General features: G+C 35.2%; 1 protein-coding gene across 3 annotated transcripts; it reads right to left on the bottom strand.

The window, feature by feature from the left end:
* Positions 1-195: 195 nt before the first annotated feature.
* LOC111046796 (protein lethal(2)essential for life) lies at positions 196-23,321 on the bottom strand. 3 transcript variants are annotated; one of them, XM_039422219.1, is made up of 6 exons: positions 23,148-23,321; positions 21,976-22,053; positions 8,308-8,475; positions 3,537-3,788; positions 2,179-2,400; positions 196-444 (listed from the first exon to the last, which is right to left on the bottom strand). In XM_039422219.1, the coding sequence occupies exons 4-6, from the start codon at positions 3,786-3,788 to the stop codon at positions 358-360; spliced, it is 561 nt and encodes a 186-aa protein (XP_039278153.1). In that variant the 5' UTR covers positions 8,308-8,475; positions 21,976-22,053; positions 23,148-23,321; the 3' UTR covers positions 196-357. The 3 variants fall into 3 exon arrangements, with proteins under 3 accessions (XP_039278153.1, XP_022188126.1, XP_039278154.1); XM_022332434.2 differs by lacking the exon at positions 23,148-23,321 and having other exon boundaries at positions 8,308-8,438; positions 21,976-22,041; XM_039422220.1 differs by lacking the exons at positions 21,976-22,053; positions 23,148-23,321 and having other exon boundaries at positions 3,537-3,790; positions 8,309-8,444.
* Between the last annotated feature and the right edge of the window lie 187 nt (positions 23,322-23,508).

The following is a 23,508-nucleotide window of genomic DNA, read 5'->3' as shown; positions in this document are numbered from 1 at the left end:
AAGACACTCAGACTGCATTTTTCATTAGTGTTTATATAAATTAAAATAATTAATTCTATATACATTTAGTAAGTTTTAGTATAAGTTTTTCATGAAAAATGCAAATCTCCCAGATTTGGTTAATATTCGGGCTGTGAATATTATAAAAACGTCTTTGGTGGAAGCTGGAAGGGTTCTAAATCATGAACTACCTAATAGTGATGTAAAAAATGTTATATTTATTGAAGCATGTTAAATTATTACAACTAGTCAATCAAAAATGGAAATCGAAGAATGAAAAATCGTGTAAATAATAGAAAATCAACGAGTATTTTAAAAGAATGCGGTGAACGGCTTTTGGTAAGCAGCATATTTTATTTACTGTCCTTCTTTGTCGGCTGCCTTAACTGCAGGTGTGCCGGTCTGGATAATTGGGATGGACCTCTCGCCTTTGGTTTCAATGCTCTGAAAAATAACAAATATATTCTATAAGTTATAATGTTTATAGTATTCAAACGTGATTGAAAATGGTTAAATTTCCCCTAAGGGTTTCATTCTAACTTGAACTAGCCTGTTGATAAATAACTCAACTTAGTTTAGTTGGCTATTTTTAATCGATGAATCTCACATTCTATAGTGAGGTCCACGTTATAATGGCAGTGATGAAAGATGGGAGAGCAACGTTGCCGATCATCTGTATTGTCAATGCCTTTTATAGACGGTAGCTGATACAGATTTAATGATGTAATATCAACTACTGCAGTTCATACTCGTTTAAAATAATCAATTATATTCTATTAACAAGAAATTATATTTTTCTATAATTTTATAATGAATTTTCATAATTAAGATTGAATATTTTGTTATAATATTTCAATTATATTTCTACATAGTTGAAAAACAATCTGGCAAAGGGGCAGAGCGAGAAAGAGATAGCGCTATCCGCTTTGTTGGATGATAGACAAGGATAGGAATACTATTGCTAATCAAACACTGCCATTATAACGTGGATCTCACTGAAGTGGAAATAACCATTTTTCTCTCAAACTTCATAAAAGTCCAAAATTTATTGAGTGTATATTTATGTTTATGTATTGGAGACAAATTGATAAATTGAAGACTTGAGATATATCCAAGATATTATTTATCTCATGACAATACTTCATTTTTCAGAACATCAATTTTAGGGAAATTCATCCCAATTTCTAAAAATAGTCCACTCTTTCAACATTGAATAAAATATTCAAATTTTCCATGAGTTTAATATCTTTTAGAATGTATCCTCAAAATTTCATGAATTCATCTGCAACCAATTCGACCCAAGTTTCCATCTTAAGGCACTCATCTTGAAAAGTAAAGATGATAAAATATATTTTCTTAACTAATAAAATAGACGGTAATTAAACGGTGTTTTAAATAATTAATTATTTAAAACAATAATGGGAAGTTAATATAACTTCAGATATGCCGGTATCAGCTATCACCTATAGAAAAAAACAGTGGAGAATCGGCAACGCTCCTATCTTTCCTCACCGTCATTATAACGAGGACCTCACTATAATAATATGGTTAAGTCACGAGAAAAAGCTCAGTCCTAACATAGAGAAAAGATAACATCAGGAGATAACCCATGGTATAGGACGTTTATGTTGCAAATTTCTGTAGTCAACTTGAGTTAACAAAAAAGGCTTAAAATTTTAAGCATATACGACCTATACTAAGATGTCTTCTTAAGCTATCTTTTCTCTATTGTATCACCATAAATGATACTGTATCTCTACAATATCACAATATGATACAGTATCATCTCAACTTGATACACAATACCATAATGTGATACAAAACTTCCAAACTTTGAATGAATTCTACAAACCATGGGATATATTTTTATACTATCTTTCCTAATCTCAAGGATGTCTTCTTAAGCTATCTTTTCTCTATTGTATCACCATAAATGATACTGTATCACCACAATAAGATACAGTATCATCTCAATTTGATACACAACACCATAAATTGATATAAATCTTCCAAACTTTGAATGAACACTACAAACCATGGGAAATTTTTTTATGTTATCTTTTCTCTATATGGTCCTAATCTTAATCAGGCCGCTGCAATAAGTGCAATTTAAACCATTCACTCGCAAATGAACTATTTCTATAGTAACAACACTGTCAGTTTAAAGTGAATTCTGACCAGTTTGGGCGCCGATATGGTGAGGACTCCGTCGGATGAGAGCGACGAAGTGATGTTGTTGGAGTCGACGTCCTTTGGCAGCACGTATTTGCGCACAAAGTGGCGAGAGATGAAGCCGTGCTCGTCCTGCTTCTCCTCGTGCTTGCCCTCCACGATGATCGTGCCGTCCACCGTTTTCACAGTGATCTCGGACGGCGCAAACTGTTGCACGTCTAGGCTCACCTACAAACAAGCAAAACAAATCACATCTATTATCACTAGTAGTTCTGTGAACAGTAGACCTCACGCAGTATTCTTATCTACAAGTACCCGATTGAAATTATAGACCTTATGGAAATACAGCAATAGACTGGCTTCTCCACACATCTGTGTAAGTTATTCACTTGTCAGCTGATTTATGATGAATGATTATTCTATAGTCTGATTTTTGCTCTAATATTGGCGTATGAAGGAGGCTCCTTTTTCCTTTTATATTATTCTTGAAATGCAAAATTTCCAAAAACCTTGTATATACGTCGACGCGCAATTAAAAAAGGAATATACCTGTCAAATTTCATGAAAATCTATTACCGCGTTTCGTCGTAAATGCGCAGCATATAAACATTTAAACATTAAGAGAAATGCCAAACCTTCGACTTGAATCTTAGACCTCACTTCGCTCGGTCAATAAAATAGGTAAAACTGTTGAATAGTCTAGGCTCATCTACAGATCAACAAAAATAAAATCTATTTACAATCCATACAACATCATACAATATTCGTCAATCAGCACGCCTACAGAAAAGATTTATCAATCAACCGACATCAAAATATGTTCTATAATGCCGCATCCACATGTTGGCCCAATGAAGGCCAATGTAGACCAGCACCAGTGTGTGGATGGTTGGTTTGCAAACGCTGGCCTTCATTCAGCACTGGTCAAATTGCAGGCTGAGCCAGCGACTGGGCCATCATGTGGATGCGGCTTACCCTTCAGATTCCTTTTACTTGTGAAATCATAGTTGGCAACCATTTATGTTTTTTCACTTTTTTTCTTCACAGCGCACCACACCATTCACTAAATTGTTATTATTGTGTTTTTTTTTGGGATTGTAACTGTCTTATCGAAGTGATCCGTGGTCTAGTGGATACGTCTATAGTGCTTGCGTAGAAGCCCAGAGAGGTCCCGAGTTCAAACCCGGATCACATGTTATCTAAATGGGCACGTTAAACTATTATTACCAGCTGATATTATAACAGTTGTGCGGCCCATTGACGGCTTAAAATTTGTATATTCATGCAAGGTGAGACCTTCCCATTGTTGTTCACAAATGTTAATCAAATACTGCCATTATAACGTGGACCTCACTATAGTTTACCTGCACTTTCTCGTTGTCGGCGGTGAGGTTGGACACTCCGCTGTTCTGCCTGACAAGGGCATTGCTCCAGGGCCGGATGTAGCCGGTTCGCAGCACTGAGGGCCGGATGTTGGCAAGACTGGAGACCAGTTCGTCGCGGTTCAGGCCCAGACCGAAGTGCTGGTCCAGCAGGCGGGAGGCGCGCGGGGTGTGATGGTGGGGGGTGTCGAAGTCATCCCACCAGTCGCGGAAGAGCAGGGGGACTAGAGACATCTGCAACGAAAAATAGCGGAAAAAGTTAAAATTATTCAATCATTTTGAAACAAAAATATCCTAGCCTATATCAAACTCAGGAGACCTCGAATCTTACAGAAATCATAGATTTTATTTAGTCGATCTATTGCCTCTAAGATTCAGCAGTTACAAAGTTTGTTAAAGTAGCAAAAACACTAACAAAAACGACTAAGTAAAGCTGCGTTTACACCAAAGTTATCAACAAAGTGTTTATTTTTCCGTCCTTATCCTATACTATTAAACGAGCAACTTCTGTTTATGTTTAGATGTTTTTATGTTTATATGTTTGTATTCACCGGATCTCGAAAACGGCTCTAACGATTCTCAGAACATAGTTTTATAATATAAAGATTCGATTGCACTAGGTCTCATCCCTGGGAAAACTCACTAAAGAACATTAAAAGGATAATTATTATTCATCCTTGGAAAAACAGCTGATAATAATTATTTCGTTGTCTGTTGGTGATGGAAGTGAGTGAGCGAGTTCATGTGTGTGAGACTGTGTCAAAATTATGACTCAGCTGTTGAACTTTTGTAAGGTACTTCTGTCAGTTCAATCAGGTACTTAGTGTCGGTTGCAAAAAAGCCGGGTTATTTTCAATCCTGATTAATTCCAGTAAATCCATCCTTTTGAAATGGTCTTCTCTGATTTGGTTCACGTGAAGTTAATCAGGATTAAAATTTAACCGGCTTTTGTGCATTTGGGCCTTTGTGAGGGAAATTTTTGCATTCCTCTGGGAATTAATCTCAATTTACTGTTATTAGATGAGCATTTCTGTTTAAGTTATTATAATTTCTTCTTTCATAATAATTTTTTTATGCTTTTGTACTCCAGAGCGGGGCTCGGTCCCCGATATTAGATTCTATTAGATTAGACGGAGCTTGACAGATACATATGCACATCATGTGTATGATAAGTTATGTTCAATCTAATAGAATCTATTAAGGACGGAAAAATAAACATTTTGTTAATAACGTTGGTGTAAACGCAGCTTTCGTGATCACATTGAATGAGCAATATGATTGTCACAATGTGGACAATTATATGTGTAGATTGTATGATTATCTGTGCAAATGCAAGTCGAATTATTCATAATCCAAAAAACAAAATCTGGAAAGAGCCATTGAAAAACGCTATGACTTGTCTGTAGCTGCTCACACTGAACGCAACTAGCTAGTGCACGCTTTCAGTGTAAGTGTTCCTATTTGCTCTCTCTAAATTTTGTTTCTTATCTGCACGCTTGATCATGCATAATCAAGCGAGCGATTGTATATATAGGCCTACGGCTCAACTCACACTTACGCGACTCAGGTCGAGAAGAGAGACTCGACTCTAATCGAGAGCATGTGCTTTCAAATGGTGACGTCGCGGAGACCTAGGATCGACTGGTCTGAGTGTCACCTTTTGGAAACACATGCTCACAACTAGAGTAGAGTCTCTTCTCGACCTGAGTCGCGTAAGTGTGAGTTGAGCCTACGAATCTCAAGTGATCACACACTAAGGCACAAGAGGTGGAAATGAAGCCACTGGCATCAGTGAAAATCACTTGTTCGCCAGTAGGAGTAGCATCTTGCTATCAGACTGGAGGCCGATCTAGAACTCCTAGAACCATCCTGAACTCTAGACTATCAGACATATTTTTTTAAAGATATTCATTAAAGATCTTGGTAGTAATATAAATTGAATTTCATAAAATGTTTATGCTATCAAATACAGTTTTTACCAATGAATTCTAAATGTTTTGTATTAAAAGTCCAAAATGAATATCTTATCAATTTATGTAGATACAAAACAATTCTACATATTATCTTATAGTAATTGTAAATATAATTTTTTCATATAATGTAATAAATGTATAATTATATTGATCATATAGTTCAATACTTATTATTCAATTCATAAACTTTGTAAATTCATCTAAAACATTGTTGTATTTTACGTTAATTCTATATAAGACCAGTATATATATATATATATATATATATATATATATATATAACGGAAGACACTTTTAAGTTTGTAATATAAATTAAAACAGGAGACACGATATAAATAGATTGAAAACACTTAAAAACTTACATTAGAAATGGGGGAAATTTTCGGAGACTGTGTCTCCTTTCTCAACCGAGAAGACTCAGAAGAGTCAATAACAAGAGTTCAATCTATTTATATCGTGTCTCCTGTTTTAATTTATATATTATATATATATATATATATATATATATAATATATATATATATATATATATATATATATATATATATATATAATATATATATATATATATATATTGTATCATTGATAAAGCACCTCTCAATCAAATCTTTGATAAAATATTCGTATATTATATGAAAATCAATGAATTTTATATTTTTAAAGGTTCTTTCAACTTTTTACTTATTATACGGCGATGTTTCCACCCTCCAAAGGTGCTTCGGCAAGGTGCAAAGGCAGTGCTACGTATAGAATGAACCGATGCCAAATTTTAGTGTAACAAACGAGGTGGCCGAATTGTTTACGATGAGAAGAGCCAACAGCCAACTTGGCTCTTACTTTATTCTGATTCATTTGCAGCCAAAGCGACTCGTCATATCCTCCACAGAAAAAATCTAACATCAAATATTAAGAGTCAGAGATTCAGAAAAACGTCTAGCATTAACTGACTAAGAGCAAAGCAACAACTGACATGATTTGTTAGGGTTATTTCTTTAGAGTATCCTGGGAAGTAGCCATTTTAAGAGATGTATAGTAATTCTAGAATCTTTAAATATAAAATAGTGTATACAGAGAAATAGAGTAGATTAACCGTAGATTAAATAATACAGTAGCCTCGATTAACCGTCACACTATTTCAGTAAATTACAGTCTTGTAAACGATTAAAAGTGTACCGTACTTTCAAATATATCAAGTAAAATAAAGTATGATTGGATTAGAAGTATTCAGTTGCCTATAAATATACTTTCAAATTTAATGTAGTATAAATCTCTTTCAAGTAAAATGAATACATTATTTGATAATGTATTTGACATTAATTGTTGGAACACATTATATCTACAGATGGAAATAAATTGAAAGTTTCATTTGTTCCAATGCTAATTAATTAATAATTATTATTAAACGAAATTCCAATTGAATGCTGTAAATCACCCCGAAGACTTCTGCTACTGCAAATATTGACAACAGGGAAAACAGTTATATGGAAATTCGATGAGCGCTACTATACAAAAATTATTTGTCAGCCCGGGAATCGAACTCAGTACCTCCTAACTGCCGGTCAGGAATGCTTACCCTTACACCAAACTGACAATCTCTGGATAGCAGCGCTCATTTTATACAAAGCCATAGCGGCCAGCCAGTCTACAGATGGAAATAAATTTGCATATAGCTGTTTTCCCTGTTGTCAATATTTGCAGTAGCAGAAGTCTTCGGGGTGATTTACAGCATTCAATTGGAATTTCGTTTAATAATAATTATCAACACATTAGGCCTATATATTTAGGAAATAATATCTTGACGTTTTTGTAACAATAAATGATTTGATTTGAATATCATCAAGTAAAATGATTACTAGGATACAATATTTGTAAAGAATGAGGGCATAACTTACATACAAGCATTGGAATACAAAAATTATATATTGTAATTCATAAGGTGCGTACAGATATACGCGGCGCGAACAATCGAACATGAACAATTCACTTTTAATCAGCTGATGCCAAGCTTTTTATATCTGTATCTTACCGTTTCTGTAAAAATATAGATATAATCAGCTGATTAAAAGTGAATTGCTCATGTTCGCGGCGCGTATATCTGTACGCACCTTTAGATTTTCAGTTCGAGCCCTAGAAACCAGAAAACTTAAATAAGTTAAACACAGTTAATAAAAGTTCTTTTGAAACGACTTAATTCTATTTATTTATTTATTGTTCTATATATCTTTTAATCTTTAAAATATAATACAGAGGCTGGGTTGAAAACAATCAATAATTGGGGATTCTCAGTTTTTATATTAATGTGGATACTTCTTATATATTGAGAAAGTTGATTATATATAGGTGTCAATTCCACTTTATTAATATTATTTTAATTACAAAAGTGTAAGAAGTGTCTTGGTTCCAAACAGTAGGCTACTGCGTTTACACCAAAGTTATTAACAAAATGCTTATTTTTCCGCCCTTATAGATTCTATTGGATTGAACGGAGCTTGACAAAGACAAACACATATGCACATCATGTGTATGATAAGTTATGTTCAATCTAATATAATCTATAAGGACAAAAAATTAACATTTTGTTAATAACTTTGGTGTAACAGCTTAAACTGCAGTACTACAGGTTCGAAATTAAACAGTACTGTAATCAAAATGCTCAATAAAGAGAAATTGACTGTATGATAAATATCCTCAAAATGAAGAAAAATATTCAAAAGTAGAGTTGACTTCAATTTTTTTTATCATACAATATCCTAGAGAGATTTACAGATTCAAGTTTCTTACCTTTTTTCTGAAATGTGAAACTGCAGTAGGTGAGAACTGTGACGAGGTTCGAGAGAGACTGAACGCTTGCTGCAATTGCTTCTAATTATATACAAGTTTGTTAAAATTAGAACTCCAAGTCAGCCACCCGCCTACCAAGTAAACAAACTTCTAGAGAGATCCCCAACTCTGTTGATCATAACACTATTTTCAGTCAAACAAATCATTTGCTATTTTCATCCTTCGAATAGTTTCAGTTCAATACGACTTTATTAACAAAATTAAAATTGTTAAATCACAGAGCAGAAGTCATCCAAACGTGACCTGATACCTGTATTGCAAATTTTTTTGAAGAGAAATCTTCAAACACTGATGTTGATTACTATTTTTCGTTAGACAAATAATACATTTTCCACACATTGTCTTTTCTCTTTTTTTACCTTTTTTAAATTGTTTTTGATGATGGCATCATATAGCCAAAAAATGTTGTGACTGAATAATTTTAAAAATGGTACTTAGATTTCTATTTTCATTTATATTTCCATACATGTTTATTTCATATATTTCCTCACATTACCCTTTAGAGTGTCAGTTGAAAAGGATTGAAAATACTGAGTAAAATACTTTATTAAAATGGTACATCAGAGAATGAAAGCCATCCAATACCTGTACGTAAGCTTAGAGGCAGACCATATTAAGCGTTTTTCAGGCGTAAACTCAATCAGCCAATCGGAGAGCTTCCTGCCTTGCCGACCCCGCCTGAAAACGCTTGATATGGTCTGATCTTTATACCTACCCGTATATTATCTTCTCTAAAAGATATTGCTTTGAAAATATATATGTTCATTAAATAAAAAGAAAAAGCTGAGTTGTAAAAAACTTATATTGTAGAATACTTGTCAATTTCAAGTGATTTTATTTGAAAGAAATTGGAGGCACTTGATAATTAATAGTCACATCTACAATAATTACCGCATAGCTATTATATAGCTATAATATAGCTATAATATAGCTATAATATAGCTATAGTGAGGTCCACGTTATAAAGACAGTATTTGATCAACTTTGGTGTTGCTATCATTCGACAAAGCAGGTAGTACTATCCTTTTTTTTCTCCGCAACGATGCCAAATCTGTTTTTGACAATGTAGAAAGATAATTAATCAAGGCAGAGAATCGGCAACGCTGTTCTCCCATCTTAATCCACTGTCATTATAACGTGGATCTCACTATATTAAATAGCATACACAGCAGATTTCTTCAAAAGCAATCTTAACTAGTTTCTAAATTGTTTAGTAAATAAGTGATAATATTTGTGACTTGTATTACTTACACTTTGTATAAGTAATATAAGTAACAATAATTTGAAGTTAATTTTATAATTAACCAATTAAATAACTAATTTTATGGTTATTTTAATAATTTGAAGTTTTATTAAATAAAATTCCAATCATTACACAACAGATTTGAAAGAACAGTATCATTTATAAATTTTTTCCAATCCACTATTCAGAAGTAATTCATTTAGAAAACAATTCTATTTTTCAACAATTTACAGTTCTTTCTTGAAAAATGGAGCATCGATTGCATCAATAAATTTAATACAGTATTTAGAATACAGCAAATAATCATATAGATTGTCAATAGTATAAAAACACAATTTCTATATGTTCAACTTTCTCATGAATCAATTCTTAGATGGAGATTTATTCTACTTTCCAATGAAACATGTAATCGTGAAAAGGGAAATTGATTTTTTTCAATTGAAGTTTTATTCTTAAATAAATACATAAAATACAAATTTCATAACATATTCTTCACATTATCTACAAACTGTTTCTATTAATTTGTTGTTTGTTTCTATTAATTTTGTTTGTTTCTATTAATAATCTATTCAATTCGTTGTTGAAAATTCATTATACTTTCCAATGAAACATGTAACAATTGCTAGAAGGAAAATTTAATTTTAATTCTCAAATAATATACATGAAGTACAAATTTTATTCTCTTATTCCCTACATCATCCACCAACTCTTTCTATCAATTTGAAGCAATCCGTTGTTGAGAATTCATTACACTTCCCAATGAAACATGTAACAATTGCTAGAAGGAAAATTGAATTTTTTCAATTGAATTTTGATTGTCAAATAAAATAGATGAAATACAAATTTGATACTCTTATTTTCTATATTATCCACAGACTAATTTCAATTATTCACCCCTGATAGATAGACGATCCTTACTACACGTTAACAACGCAATCAATCTATCAAAAAAATATTGAGTATTTACTTCAGATCCTTCACTGTCACTCAAATCAGAAACGTTCAGTGCACATGCCAGCCTATCAATGAACGAGCAAGACACGTGTATCACTTGAGAATACATTTCAAAGCTGGCCAGTATATCATTTAGTAGAGCGATTTTCGATTTGTTTGCCTGCGCCTTCAAAATCAACGCCACATACGTACAGCTGCTGATTTCGTTGTCGATTTCGAAAATACGTGGCCGAACTTTTGCTACACGCATTAGGGCATTACTGAGTACATCGTAGATGTTAAAATTTTCGAAATAGTCTTCCTCTAGTTTGGTACAAAATGTTGAAGATAGTGGCTTAGAACAGACTGTTGAAGTCGGTGAGATTTTTGGTGTTGTTTTAGATGAAAATTTAGATATTCTTTCAGATGAAACTTGAGGTGTTTCTTTAGATGAAATTCCAGGTGAAACTTTAGGTGAATCTCCAGATGAACTTTTCAAAAATTCCCGGGGAAACTTTACTGCCACAAAATCTTGTGGTTTGATCAGCATACTCAACAAACAAGCTTCCTGACAAAACAGGTAGATAAATTTCTTCTTCAAGGCGAGAGCATAAGTTTTCAATCCCGTCCTCAACACTACACCAGGTAGATTTTTCACATAGCATGTTATACACTTTCCTTGGAACTTTAGATTGAAATACTCCTGTATAGTTTTTTCCCCAATAAACGAGAGTCGTTCTGGGAAGGTTTCTTTGAAACTGACAAGGTCCTGGTTGAGGAATATTGTTGGGTTATGGAGGAATATTTCGGTGTGTTCTGTACAAATCCAGTAGATGTAGTTTCCATACTGGAAGAGACCCGGCGTCATATCTCTGAAATTCACGGTGGGACATCTGTGATAGATTTTAGAATAAAACCAGCAACAGGGACATACCTCTTTAAAAACACTCATGTGAACTTCAAACTCGTTCCTTGACAAATTCAGACAAAACATAGAAGCTGGTTTACTTTGCTGCATGTTTGTAGCGTAGTTCTGGAAAGCTAGCAGACAAGTTTTGATGTACTCCAACATACGGACCACCATTTTGAGGTGATTTGTCCTCCAAGATATGTCCAGAATGTTTCCCCAGCTTTCATTCATTGCTGATTTCAAATCGCCATAAACTGATTTGTTTTGTCTCCACTTCAGAATCCGATATTTGAAGAAGTTTGTCGGTTGTAGATACTGATAAAATAGTGATTCATCAATGTCCTCCCCAATATCTGTTCTATTTTTCCCAAACATAAATTCATCTCCATCATTTCTCCTCCATTTTCCCTTCAACCCATCATTCAAGTTCTCCAAGTGACCCCTCTCTTCATGCAGTTTATTCAAAACCTTACCTTCCCATAACGAATTAGTTTCAACACAGATAGTAACTTGAGGAACAATATCACTCTTGTTCATAAGCTGTACATCTTCTTTTGTGATGGGAAACCCTTCCAGGATCCATCCATGATTTACAAATTTTGGTGAAAGCAGGTAAGCTTCAAGAGCGCTAACTAAAAGTTGAGATGATAGCAGATTGCCCTGTTTCAGACAGGCGTGGATTTTCTGAGCTAGATCAGTCCAGTACAGTTTTGTACAAACATACTGAACTGCGGTATCGAGTTTCACAGCTTGCAGACCGTACAGATTTTGTAGGTATTCGATGATTTTTGTTTTCCCAGATTTCGGACACCCAACAACGGCTATTTTAATTGGAAACACTGTTAGATACGGGTCTTGTTCTATATATTTCAGTGGTGACGACACAAACTTCTCAAGTGAGGCTTTGGTGTGTACAAAATAGATATACTTCTTATGTATAACCGGGTGTACCAGTTTTTCCAGCCTTTCTTCGGGGTAGTTTTGTAGAATGGGTAACCGTTTTTCGAAAATGGCTACCGGACACCAACGTCCAAACTTACTAAAAAAATAGTGACCATCATTCAAAAGCTCTCTGGCGGTTTGGTGGGAAACTGTACGACACTTTTCAAAAACATCGGGCCATCTAGTAATGTATTTGATTGATTCAAGCAGTTTTCTCAACGAATTTGTAGCCGTATGTTTTATGAACGGTATGTTATAACTATCACACAACTCCTTCATGACAGTAACGTTTTTAGTTTCGTTCAAGCAGTATGTGTTCAAAGATTCCTTGTTTTCGTTGAAGTCAATAACCTTCAAGTTTCTAGTGCTAGATTTGGGTGGAGGATACCTCTTACGGAAAACATCGTAGGCGTTAATTAGGAACTCTTCAGATATTTTGTGCACACCATACTGTAAACCGATTTTCCGCGATTTTTTGTGAGAGGGCAGATTTGGGTGGATATTTAAGGAAGATGTGATTTCTCTACTGCAAATAGAATCTGTAGGGTCCATTCCCATCCATTCTGATGACCCTTTCGATGTGCTTTCCAGATAATACTCTTTCTTAGCGTCATAATCAGCTGGTAGATAGTGAACACTTTCAAATTTCGGTAGATATCTGTCTTGTTCCTTTGAAACACCCCTCAAATCCAAATAATCTCGGATATAATTAATTTTTTTCATGTACGATTTGTCTTCTCCGAACATTGTTTCACCCATATCAAACATGTCCATGTTGATTGCATCCTCATTAATCAAGCCTAATTGTTTTGAAGTGTTTTGCAACAAGAGTCTCTTAACTTCCCTGTTAAACGATACGGATTTCAGGTTGAAATAATCAGCGATTTGTCTGGTGAGACGTTTTTCATCTTCGAAAAACAGGTTTGAAAGGACACAGATTCTCATAGGTGGAACACGATAATCGGACATAGGCTGTACAGCATAGTTTTCAGGTGTCTCAAAGAACTTTTCCTGATCAGTTTTCGTTGCGAAATTGTAAACCTCGTCTTTGAAAGTGGCCGTAAATTTGCTGCCAGCTGTGAACAGTCTACCTTCTTCCTTGTAGGTTACCGGGCAGTAGGGAAACACATCTGAAGGTCTCCGTGATAGATTCTCCTCGATTTCATTGTTTACGGGTTTGAAATCTGAATGTTTCACAGGGGATATATTCTCGATGAAATCGTTCATTGTATGCTCGCTGTGCTCTCTCGACAAAATTTTTATCAATTTTTCATCAGCGGGCTCCATTTTTACAATTTTCAACCCATAACTCGACAGCAGTTTACTAACAAGGGAGTCGGGAAAATCCTTAGATTGGGGTCGGAAAAACTGTTCAATGACGTTACATCTGTTCAGATTCACTATGAACTCTGATTTGAAAAGGTTCCAATCTTTCAACCAAGCCCTAATACAAGATGTGATGCTATCCGAGAACAGAGATAACTTAGAAGGTAGATTTATTGAGGTCAAAAAATCTTCCAAATCTATCTGTGAAATAGATTCAGGGATGTAGTTTCGAAAGCGATCTGAAAGAACCGAATACATATCCGCCGGGTCTGTTTGAGCAGAGATATAGTTTTCCAAAGAGGTTATCTTCGTATCCTCGTCATCCAGTCTTGCCAACTGTTTCAATTTCTTGTAGAACTCTCCACTGTGATCCAAATGTTTGAACTGGTCATAGTTTTTGATCAGGTAGCAATACTTTACAACGTCCTCTGACTCAATTGACTTGTCCTCAACCTCTCTAGCTTTTTCCTCTTCGATTAAATGCAGTATAGCACGAGGTACAGACCTCAAAAACTGTGTGTTATATTGGGAAATACTGGGTCCAACTGTTTTTGTGTCAATTTTTTCACTCGATGCTCCGTCAAGCGAATAAATCAGGGACGGTTTGAGCAGAACTTCAAGGGTCTCACTAGACTTGGTGTCACTGTGGGCATCTGGTAACTCTCGATACTTGAGCGACTCATTGCCGTGTGAGTGACAGATATGCAGCTGTTTGATGCCTTCCTGTCCGAATAGATTCTCCAAGCTGGCAGCCGAGAAATGGGTGGCATCCGAACACAAATGCGGGTGACACGAGTAGATTTCTTCGATGGTTTTGCCGTCAGTGAGACAACGTAGCGCAATATCTAGACACGTTTCAAACTGGTCTTGTGGAATTGGCAGACTGATTTTCAATTTTGAAAGGAATGTCGCATCCAGAAGTGATAGATCTTTTTTGGAACTATCTTCATCTCCCAGACTGTTTCTATCATGTCTTTGCAGCTTTATTTCACTACTTCCCTTCATTTTGAAACTATCTTCATCTCTCAGACTGTTTCTATCAGCTCTCTGCAGCTTTAATTTACTACTTCCCTTCATAGCACTTCCACTAGAAGTAGAAGTAGTATCTCTATCTTCATCTCTCTGAACCATTATTTCCCCATTTCTCTTCCCTTCTTTAATACTACCTTTAGAATCAGTTGTACCAACCCCATAACTAGAATTTCCCTGTACCATAATTTTACTACTTTTCTTGAAATCAGAATTACTACCTTTATCATCTTCCAAGCTAGCTGTATCATAAACATCTCTTTGCTTCATATCTTTAGCACATTTTTGAACTTCTGGATTACTATCTTTAGAATCTCCCAAGCTACCTAAATCATCAAATTCTCCCTGTAACAAAATTTCACTACTTTTCTTGAGATCAGCATTACTATTTTTACCATCTCCCAGGATAGCTTCATCATAACAATTCCTTTGCTTCATAGTTTTAGCACATTTTTGAACTTCTGGATTACTACCTTTAGAATCTCCAAGGCTACCCAAATCATCACAATCTCCCTGTACCATAATTTTACTACTTTTCTTGAAATCAGAATTACTACCTTTATCATCTCTCAAGTTAGATTTACCATCAAAATCTCTCTGCTTCATAGTTTTAGCACATTTTTGAACTTTTGTACTACTATCTTTAGAATCTCCCAAGCTACCTGAATCATAACAATTTCCCTGAACCATGATTTTACTAGATTTCTTGAAATTGGAACTACTACCTTTAGCATCTCTCAAGCTAGATTTATCATTACAATCTCTCTGCTCCATATCTTTATCCCATTCTTGAACTTCTGGGTTACTACCTTTAGAATCTCCCAAACTAGTTTTATCATCACAACTTCTGTGTACCATAACTTCCCCACTCTTTTTTTCTTCTTCATTACTACCTCTAAAATCCCTAAAACTATCCCCTCCCCAAGATGTATCCAACCCTTCACCCTCTTCCTCACACAATTTACCCTGTCCAATATTGCAGTAAAGATCACTGATAAAACTCAGAAATTTCACCCAGTTTTCAGCCGAAACGTTGGGTAACAGACACTCGTTTTTCGGGTCTTCAAAGGGAGTCAATTTCATGTAGGGACATTCCGCGCATGCGTGGAGATATTTGGAACAGGTGGTCTTGTCACTTGAACAGTCTCCGTTTGTATTTGCATATTTAGAGCCAGTTTTGTTGCTGGAGTTCTCAGACTGGGTCTCCTGATCTGATTGATTATAGCAGGACGTCGAGGCTTGATCCCCTGATTCAACAGAAAATTTGTAGGTTTCACACGATTTTTCAACTTTAATTTCACTTAAATCAACATCTTCGAAGTTTTTATCGGGTTCACCATAATTTGAATCAATCTCGGGATCACATTCAACTACTTTTTCACAACTTTTTCCCTCAGATGACCTCAATCTTTGATAAGAATTTTTCCCAACGATTTCACTGCTATCTGAATATTGTTTTGAGCCGATTGAACCAGATTTAACAGTTTTTAAAACTTCTTTAGAAGCTGCAGACCTATCTCTAGAGTTTTTTGGTGAAACTGGTGAAGCTTCTCCACTAGCTTTAACAGAACTTAAATCTTTTTTCAAGTTGGTAGCAGATCGTTCCCCGGTCTTAACAGAGCTTAAAACGTGTTTTAAGTTGGTAACAGATTGTTCACCGGTCTTGAGAGAACTTGAAACTTGTCTCATGTTGGTAACAGATTGGTGTTCACCAGTTTTGAGAGAACCTGAATCTTGTTTTATGTTGGTAACAGATTGGTGATCACCAGTTTTGAGAGAACCTGAATCTTGTTTTATGTTGGTAACAGATTGGTGATCACCAGTTTTGAGAGAACCTGAACCTTGTTTTATGTTGGTAACAGATTGTTCACCAGTTTTAAGAGAACCTGAACCTTGTTTCAAGTTGATAACAGATTGGTGTTCACCGGTCTTAAGAGAACTTGACTCTTGTTTTATGTTGATAGAAGATTTTTGTTCACCAGTTTTGACATAACTTGACTCTTGTTTTAAGTTCAAAACAGATTGTTCACCGGTTTTAAGAGAACTTGAAACTTGTTTTATGTTGGTAACAGATTGGGGTTCACCAGTTTTGAGAGAACTTGATCCTTGTTTTAAGTTGGTAACAGATTGTTCACCGGTTTTAACAGAACTTAAAACTTGTTTCACGTTAATAACAGATTGGTGTTCACCGGTTTTAACAGAACTTGAATATCGTTTTATGTTGATAGAAGATTTTTGTTCACCAGTTTTGACATAACTTGACTCTTGTTTTAAGTTCAAAACAGATTGTTCACCGGTTTTAAGAGAACTTGAAACTTGTTTTATGTTGGTAACAGATTGGGGTTCACCAGTTTTGAGAGAACTTGATCCTTGTTTCAAGTTGGTAACAGATTGTTCACCGTTTTAACAGAACTTGAATCTTGTTTTAAGTTGGTAGCAGATTGTTCACCGGTCTTAACAGAGCTTAAAACTTGTTTTAAGTTGGTAGCAGATTGTTCACCGGTTTTACCAGAGCTTAAAACTTTTTCTAAGTTGGTAACAGATTGTTCACCAGTTTCAAGAGAGGCTGAACCTTGTTTTAAGTTGATAACAGATTGGTGTTCACCGGTCTTAAGAGAACTTGACTCTTGTTTTATGTTGATAGAAGATTCTTGTTCACCAGTTTTAACATAACTTGAAACTTGTTTGAAGTTCAAAACAGATTGTTCACCGGTTTTAAGAGAACTTGAACCTTGTTTTATGTTGGTAACAGATTGGGGTTCACCAGTTTTGAGAGAACTTGATCCTTGCTTAAAGTTGGTAACAGATTGTTCACCGGTCTTAACAGAGCTTAAAACTTGTTTTAAGTTGGTAACAGATTGTCCACCAGTTTTAAGAGAACTTGAAACTTGTTTCACGTTAATAACAGATTGGTGTTCACCGGTTTTAACAGAACTTGAATATCGTTTCAATTTGGTAACTTTGTCTTTTTGTTCATAACTTTTTCTAGCTACAGTTAAAACCGTGTTATCAACAACCTCTTTCACCACTTTTTTACAAATTGTGTTGACACTCTCACACTCATTAACCGGCCTTTTATGGCATACCTGGGTATCAGCACAGTCTCTCCATATACAGGGCCTTTCCTCCCGCCTTGACAAAAAATTCCTCAAAGACGACAAATCCTGTTTCAAAGGTAGCGCAGTTTGCATGTAATTCATCGTTGGTAGATCCAAAGTTTTGCCTGTTCTTTTCAGGTGTATCTCAGAGGTTCTATCAATCGTGATGAAATCGGAGCTTTGCCTGGAGAAAAACAGGACGTCATCGGATACAACATACCACTCAAAAACACTCAAACTTTCCCCCGACAAACTTGTCTCGTCGTAGGATGGAGAACTGGACAGTATGCTACCATCGAGAGAATGAACCTGGTAGTTACTGTCGGTTACATTGGGGAGATTTGTAACTTCTTTATCACGTTTAGGTACCATCAACGTTTTCGAGAAACATTTTTCGCTACTAGTATCCCGATCCTGGATTGAATACTTCCGTAAAAAATCAACAACTTTATCGAACCGATCATCTTGTTTCATCAGTGCTTCAATAGCATTGATCAAGTTCAATTTATCAGTCACAATCTTCCTATAAAACTCCAACTCGCTCTTAGTCCTGGTATTTTCTTCCAGAACTTTCTGTCCATACTTGAGATTATCTGGAAGGAGTGTTTTGAATTTGAAAAGGAATTCCGAGGACACATCAAATGGCTCCAGCAGCCAATTATCCAGACTATTTTTGTAAATATTCAATTCGCTGATCATCATTGAGTGTAAAGCTATCATTGACATGTCATTGTTGATACAATTGTTCAAGAATTGTAGACAACTACTGTCCGAATTCAAACTAGCTTCTTTCCCTGAGGTGATGCTGCTTCCAAGATCATTCTCGTTCAGCTGATCGTCTTCTGAAACAACCGAACTTGACAGATCCGAATTAGATTTGTTGAAATTCTCTTCGATCAAAATCATTTCCTTAGTCAAAGTGACACCTTTCTGGTTGATCCAGTGTAGATATTCGTCAGAGGTTGTCACATGTCCCAAGGCATCCTCCAGTAGCTTCGAAATATTCGCGTGTAAACTCTTCCCCACTGCCTCACTACTTGTAGACAACCTCCTACCGTAATGTTTATTCTTTAAATTGTTGCCCATTTTCTGATTTGCCCCATCCTCTATCACCACAATTTGATTGCTGATTGTTGATTTTGTGAAAGATAACCTAACAGATTCTGCAGATTCATTGTTTTGATTGCGATTCAGGTTACCAAAAAGTGACAATTTTTCACTTTTTGTTGACTTTTTGGACTGTTCCAAGTAATCGGCCAGGAAAGACAGGTCACACCAGAAATTTTCTCTCAAATAACCGATTTCATGGTCTTCGTTGTTGAACGGATTTCTACATATTGTAGATTTTGCAGTGAATATAGTATTTGAACCTTTGGGTACAAGGAATATATCAAGTTGTTCATCCTCTCTTGTATTATCATCATTGACTGACAATGATTTTTTCTTTCTACTACCCTGCTCGTCAAAATTATTATTACTACTACTATATACGTGATTATCTAAACTTACTTCGTTGGAGTTGGGGTTCAGTTGATTTCTAGAGCTCCTGATCAATTCATCATAGCAATCTCTCAACCTCGTAAACGGTTCAACCCTCAAAAACTGATTCTTCACAGCCTCCACATAATCTTCATCCACAATCTTACAAATCAAATCATCAGGCAGCAAAAATCTAGCCAACATTTCACACCACAGCCCTTCGTCTATAGGCAAACTATCCAGAATCCAACCACCCATTCTCAAATCACTTTCAAACCCTGCATCAAGAATGTTTTCGGCTTCAATTTCCAAAATCTCATCTTCCAAGACATCAGCCAAGTGTTGAACGTTCATCCTCATGAACCCAAATGGAGTATGTATACCGTTGCTATCAACAACTGATTTAAATACGTCTTCATAGTTTATCACATGAACTTCCTCCGGTTGTCTCAGGTTTGACGGCAGATAAATGGCCAGTTTCAACGGATCTGTGAGGAATTCTTTGCATCTGATGACGTCATCGAAAAAATCGAATCCTCTCGATTCAAAATATTCACTAAGTCTTGACATTGAACTATCAGCCTCTGTAATCGTATAATTTCCCTGAAAATTTATCGATGGGTTTTTGTAGAGCTCTACAAATTTCCCTCCAAAACTCACTTCAAAACTTGTCATATTTCTTATATCGTTTTTTAAATTATTCACGAAATCCTTGAATAAGGATACATCGGGTAGATTTACAGGTTGTTTTGATATATCTTCCCCACGGTTTTCTACCGAGATTTGGTTGGAGATGAATGAAGAATACTTCAGTCTCTCAATGATGACAGGAATTTGTTCTGTGATCCAATTCGAAATCTCCTCTGCACGTTTTTCCTCAGAGCTCCTATGTCTCTCTTCCTCTCTAACCTGTTTTCTCCTAGCTTTCTCCACAAACTGTTTGAAAATGTTCCCCTCCATTTTCCTCATATCTACCCCGTACACCTTCTCAATCAAACGTCTTATCGAGATAACTTTAATCCCGAAAAACCCGCTCAAATAATAGGCTACCGTGGATTTTCCAGTCATTGGTGGGCCAATGATCGCAATTTTCCGGGTAGATAGTGGAGGGGATAGAGCGTAACGAGCAGGGTCTTTCAGAAATTTTCCAACGGCGGTTGAAGATGAAAGAAGGTACAGTTTTCCGGCATATTTACAGGCAAACTCTATCTCACCTTCACACACATACCCTCTATGCATTTCTACCGGACAAAAATTGTTGTAATCACTTACAACCAGGTTAAAACCACTATGCGACCTACAGTCTTTCTTCAACAACTGGAAAGCTGCATTTTTCTCAAGGTTTTTATACTGATCCAAAACTACCACACCTACCCCACTTATAGAACTCTTTGCCTTATCCACTACTATTTCACTATTTTCATCACTGTCCTCCCTCAAACTTTTCTCGTCACTCCCATCTTCAACCTCCAACGATTTCCTCTCAAATTTAATCGAATCTGAACTCAAAACCGATCTGAACGACAGTGAATCAGGTTTAGTAGCTGAACCCTCGTCAATCACCACATCGAAAACAGGGGTAGGCTCACACAGGGGTATCAAACATAACATACCAAGTTTATCGCGGATTGTTTGTATGATTTCAACAGTTGTATGTCTCCCGTCTACTTTCAACACACATTGGGAGTCATACTGTAGCAGATATCTGTCCAGTATGGGGAAAATGTTTGTCACATAATTATCAAGTACACCGGTGTTCAAATTTTGGTTGGACTCCACCACAAAAAATTTAGTCTTCTCTTCCTCCTTGAAATTTTCATACTCCTTTAACAACCCCCAATTATTTTCAAACGTTTGGGGGTCGAATTTTCTGTACTAGTTACAACCTCCCCATCATCTATATGTTGTTTAAAATAAATATTATTGTTGTGAATATTTCTGTAGTATCCATTTTTGTTGAGAATTAGTACATCAGTGCTGGGACAGCTCAAATATACAATGATATTCGGTCGGGTGGTAGTTTTGAAGATGAACTCCAGTTGTTTTTCAATGTCAAACTTGGAAGAAGCGTGGGAAGTTATCGGGAACCCACAGAGAACATATCCTTGTCTCTTAGACTCTGCACTAGTCCGCATAAAGTTGACAGCTTCCAAAATCTGATCTAAAGATACTTGTTGGAGACCTTCTTTGAGTTTAGTTTTGGATTTGTAGTCGAGTATGTAGGGGAGAACGGTTTGTACCGCTATGGAGGGAGAGATCAGGATGGTTTTCCAAATTTCCGCCAATCGATAGGCTATAGTTTCAGTGTTTAGTCCGGGTTTCCCGATTACTAGGAAGTTTAAAGGTTTCTCCTTGAAATACTTGAACTCAGCAAGGTCTGGATGGTAAGGATCCCCGATAACTTTGTCGTTTATCACACAAGAATGATAGTTTTCGATGAAATGATCGGGGATCATTCTGTCTTTCTCTCGAACCATGGAACAGAAAGCGGCTCGAAGCCTGTCTTCTGGATCCGAGTCTTCAATGAAAGTAACGGACGATCGTACCTTGAAAAGCCAAGGGAATTCGTACAACCCATTTTGCACCCGCGATTCGATTGATTTCACAGTTTCGAACAGATTTTGAATGCTGGTTTGTTTGGAACTTACGTGTGTAATGTGGTGACACCTTTCCATATCAATTTGTGCTCATGATAGGAACCCTTCTTGAAATGACTGTCCTTGAATCTAAACAAAACAAATCAAATGATTAAGCTTTTATTCAAAACATTCTTGGAAATGTACATGGATACATCACAAAGAGGAAATAAAAATACGTCATAAAGGTTATTGGGAAATAATTTTGTCTTTTTCCACTAAAGGGATTAGTTTATAAATTATTTATTACTAGCAGGTAACCCGTGCTTCACAAGGGTTTAATTGAAAACGACGTACCAAAATCTTAAAGAATTCAAAATATACATATAACCATCCTTGGAAAATTAAGAAACTATATTCATATTTCAAGTTAATCAGTCCAGTAGTTCAGATGTGATGATGCATCATTTCTGAATTTCCTATCCCGTACGTGTATCAGCCAATTTTTTACTTTATCATAATATTATAGATTAGTTCATTAAATAGTTTATAAGTTGAACAAATGTAGATTAAATCCTGAATAGAACAGGAGGATCATCAGTTAAAATGGAGAGATTAGTTATAAATAATTAGTTTAAAAGTTAAAGAAATGTACTCGTACATTGAATTCTAAACAGAACAGAGGGATTTAATCAAATAACTTGGATTAAATATTTGGAAAATAAATAAAATTGTAAGGTACTATACATTTGATTGAAAATTGGTGGAAAAGTAGCTCAATTTTTAAAGTACAGTAGTCAAAATAACTCCATAAGTCAGTTATTAAATACAGTAATGAAAAATATATATTAAATATTAATTCAAATTAAAAATATAAATTGGATTGAAACATGATAAACTGAATACACTACATAGAGTAAATATATAAATATTAACGATGTTATGTCAACAATATCAGTGAAGAAGACATATTTAAAATATTTTATATTTTAGATGGATATGCTTTATGGATCAAACGTTATATGGAAGAAATAGAATTATTTTTTTACTTGTGAATATATAAACCAGAATACTTTCACATCAAGTAGAAATATATTAGGATTGAATAATGTAGGTATTTAAATAATTTATAATCCTTAAGCACAATTGAAACAAAGTAAATTTAATTGAGTAAATCAACACTTGATTAAGAACAATATAATAATTAAAATACTTGCATACAGAATGATTTTTGTTATAATTACCTCAGTATTAGAATCCTTGAAACATAAAACGTAAAAAGTGAATTCTCATAACAGGAAAATTAAAAAAGTTATAAAAATGTTGTTAATTACCGGTACAATAGCTGTTCCTTCTCTAGCAATTAGTAAATAAAACACTTGTTTTTGGTTATGACACTTTCTGTATTAGGGTTAAAAACAGCTACAGGGTATTTTGAACATCTGTTATTGATTGAAAGAAACTACAGTTGAATGGAAAAGACTAAGAAACTGTCAAAAAACCACTGATTTATTGATAATTAGAAAGACCGGTTTCGGTTATTACACCATTGTCAATCTCTGATAAACTAAAACTAAATACAAGAGCAGCAGAATTTTTTTTGAC

Source organism: Nilaparvata lugens, chromosome 2 (genome assembly GCF_014356525.2).
Source record: "Nilaparvata lugens isolate BPH chromosome 2, ASM1435652v1, whole genome shotgun sequence".
NCBI classification, from domain to species: domain Eukaryota; kingdom Metazoa; phylum Arthropoda; class Insecta; order Hemiptera; family Delphacidae; genus Nilaparvata; species Nilaparvata lugens.
Note: the sequence above shows the minus strand (reverse complement) of the source record. Positions and strands in the feature narration are given on the sequence as shown.

Excerpts from the sequence above, each read along its gene's own strand:
- LOC111046796 (XM_039422219.1), bottom strand. The coding sequence starts at position 3,788 with ATGTCTCTAGTCCCCCTGCTCTTCCGCGACTGGTGGGATGACTTCGAC. Across the intron at positions 2,401-3,536 it reads CCGACAACGAGAAAGTGCAG|GTGAGCCTAGACGTGCAACA; the intron begins GTAAACTATAGT and ends GCTTGTTTGTAG. Across the intron at positions 445-2,178 it reads CCATATCGGCGCCCAAACTG|AGCATTGAAACCAAAGGCGA; the intron begins GTCAGAATTCAC and ends GTTATTTTTCAG.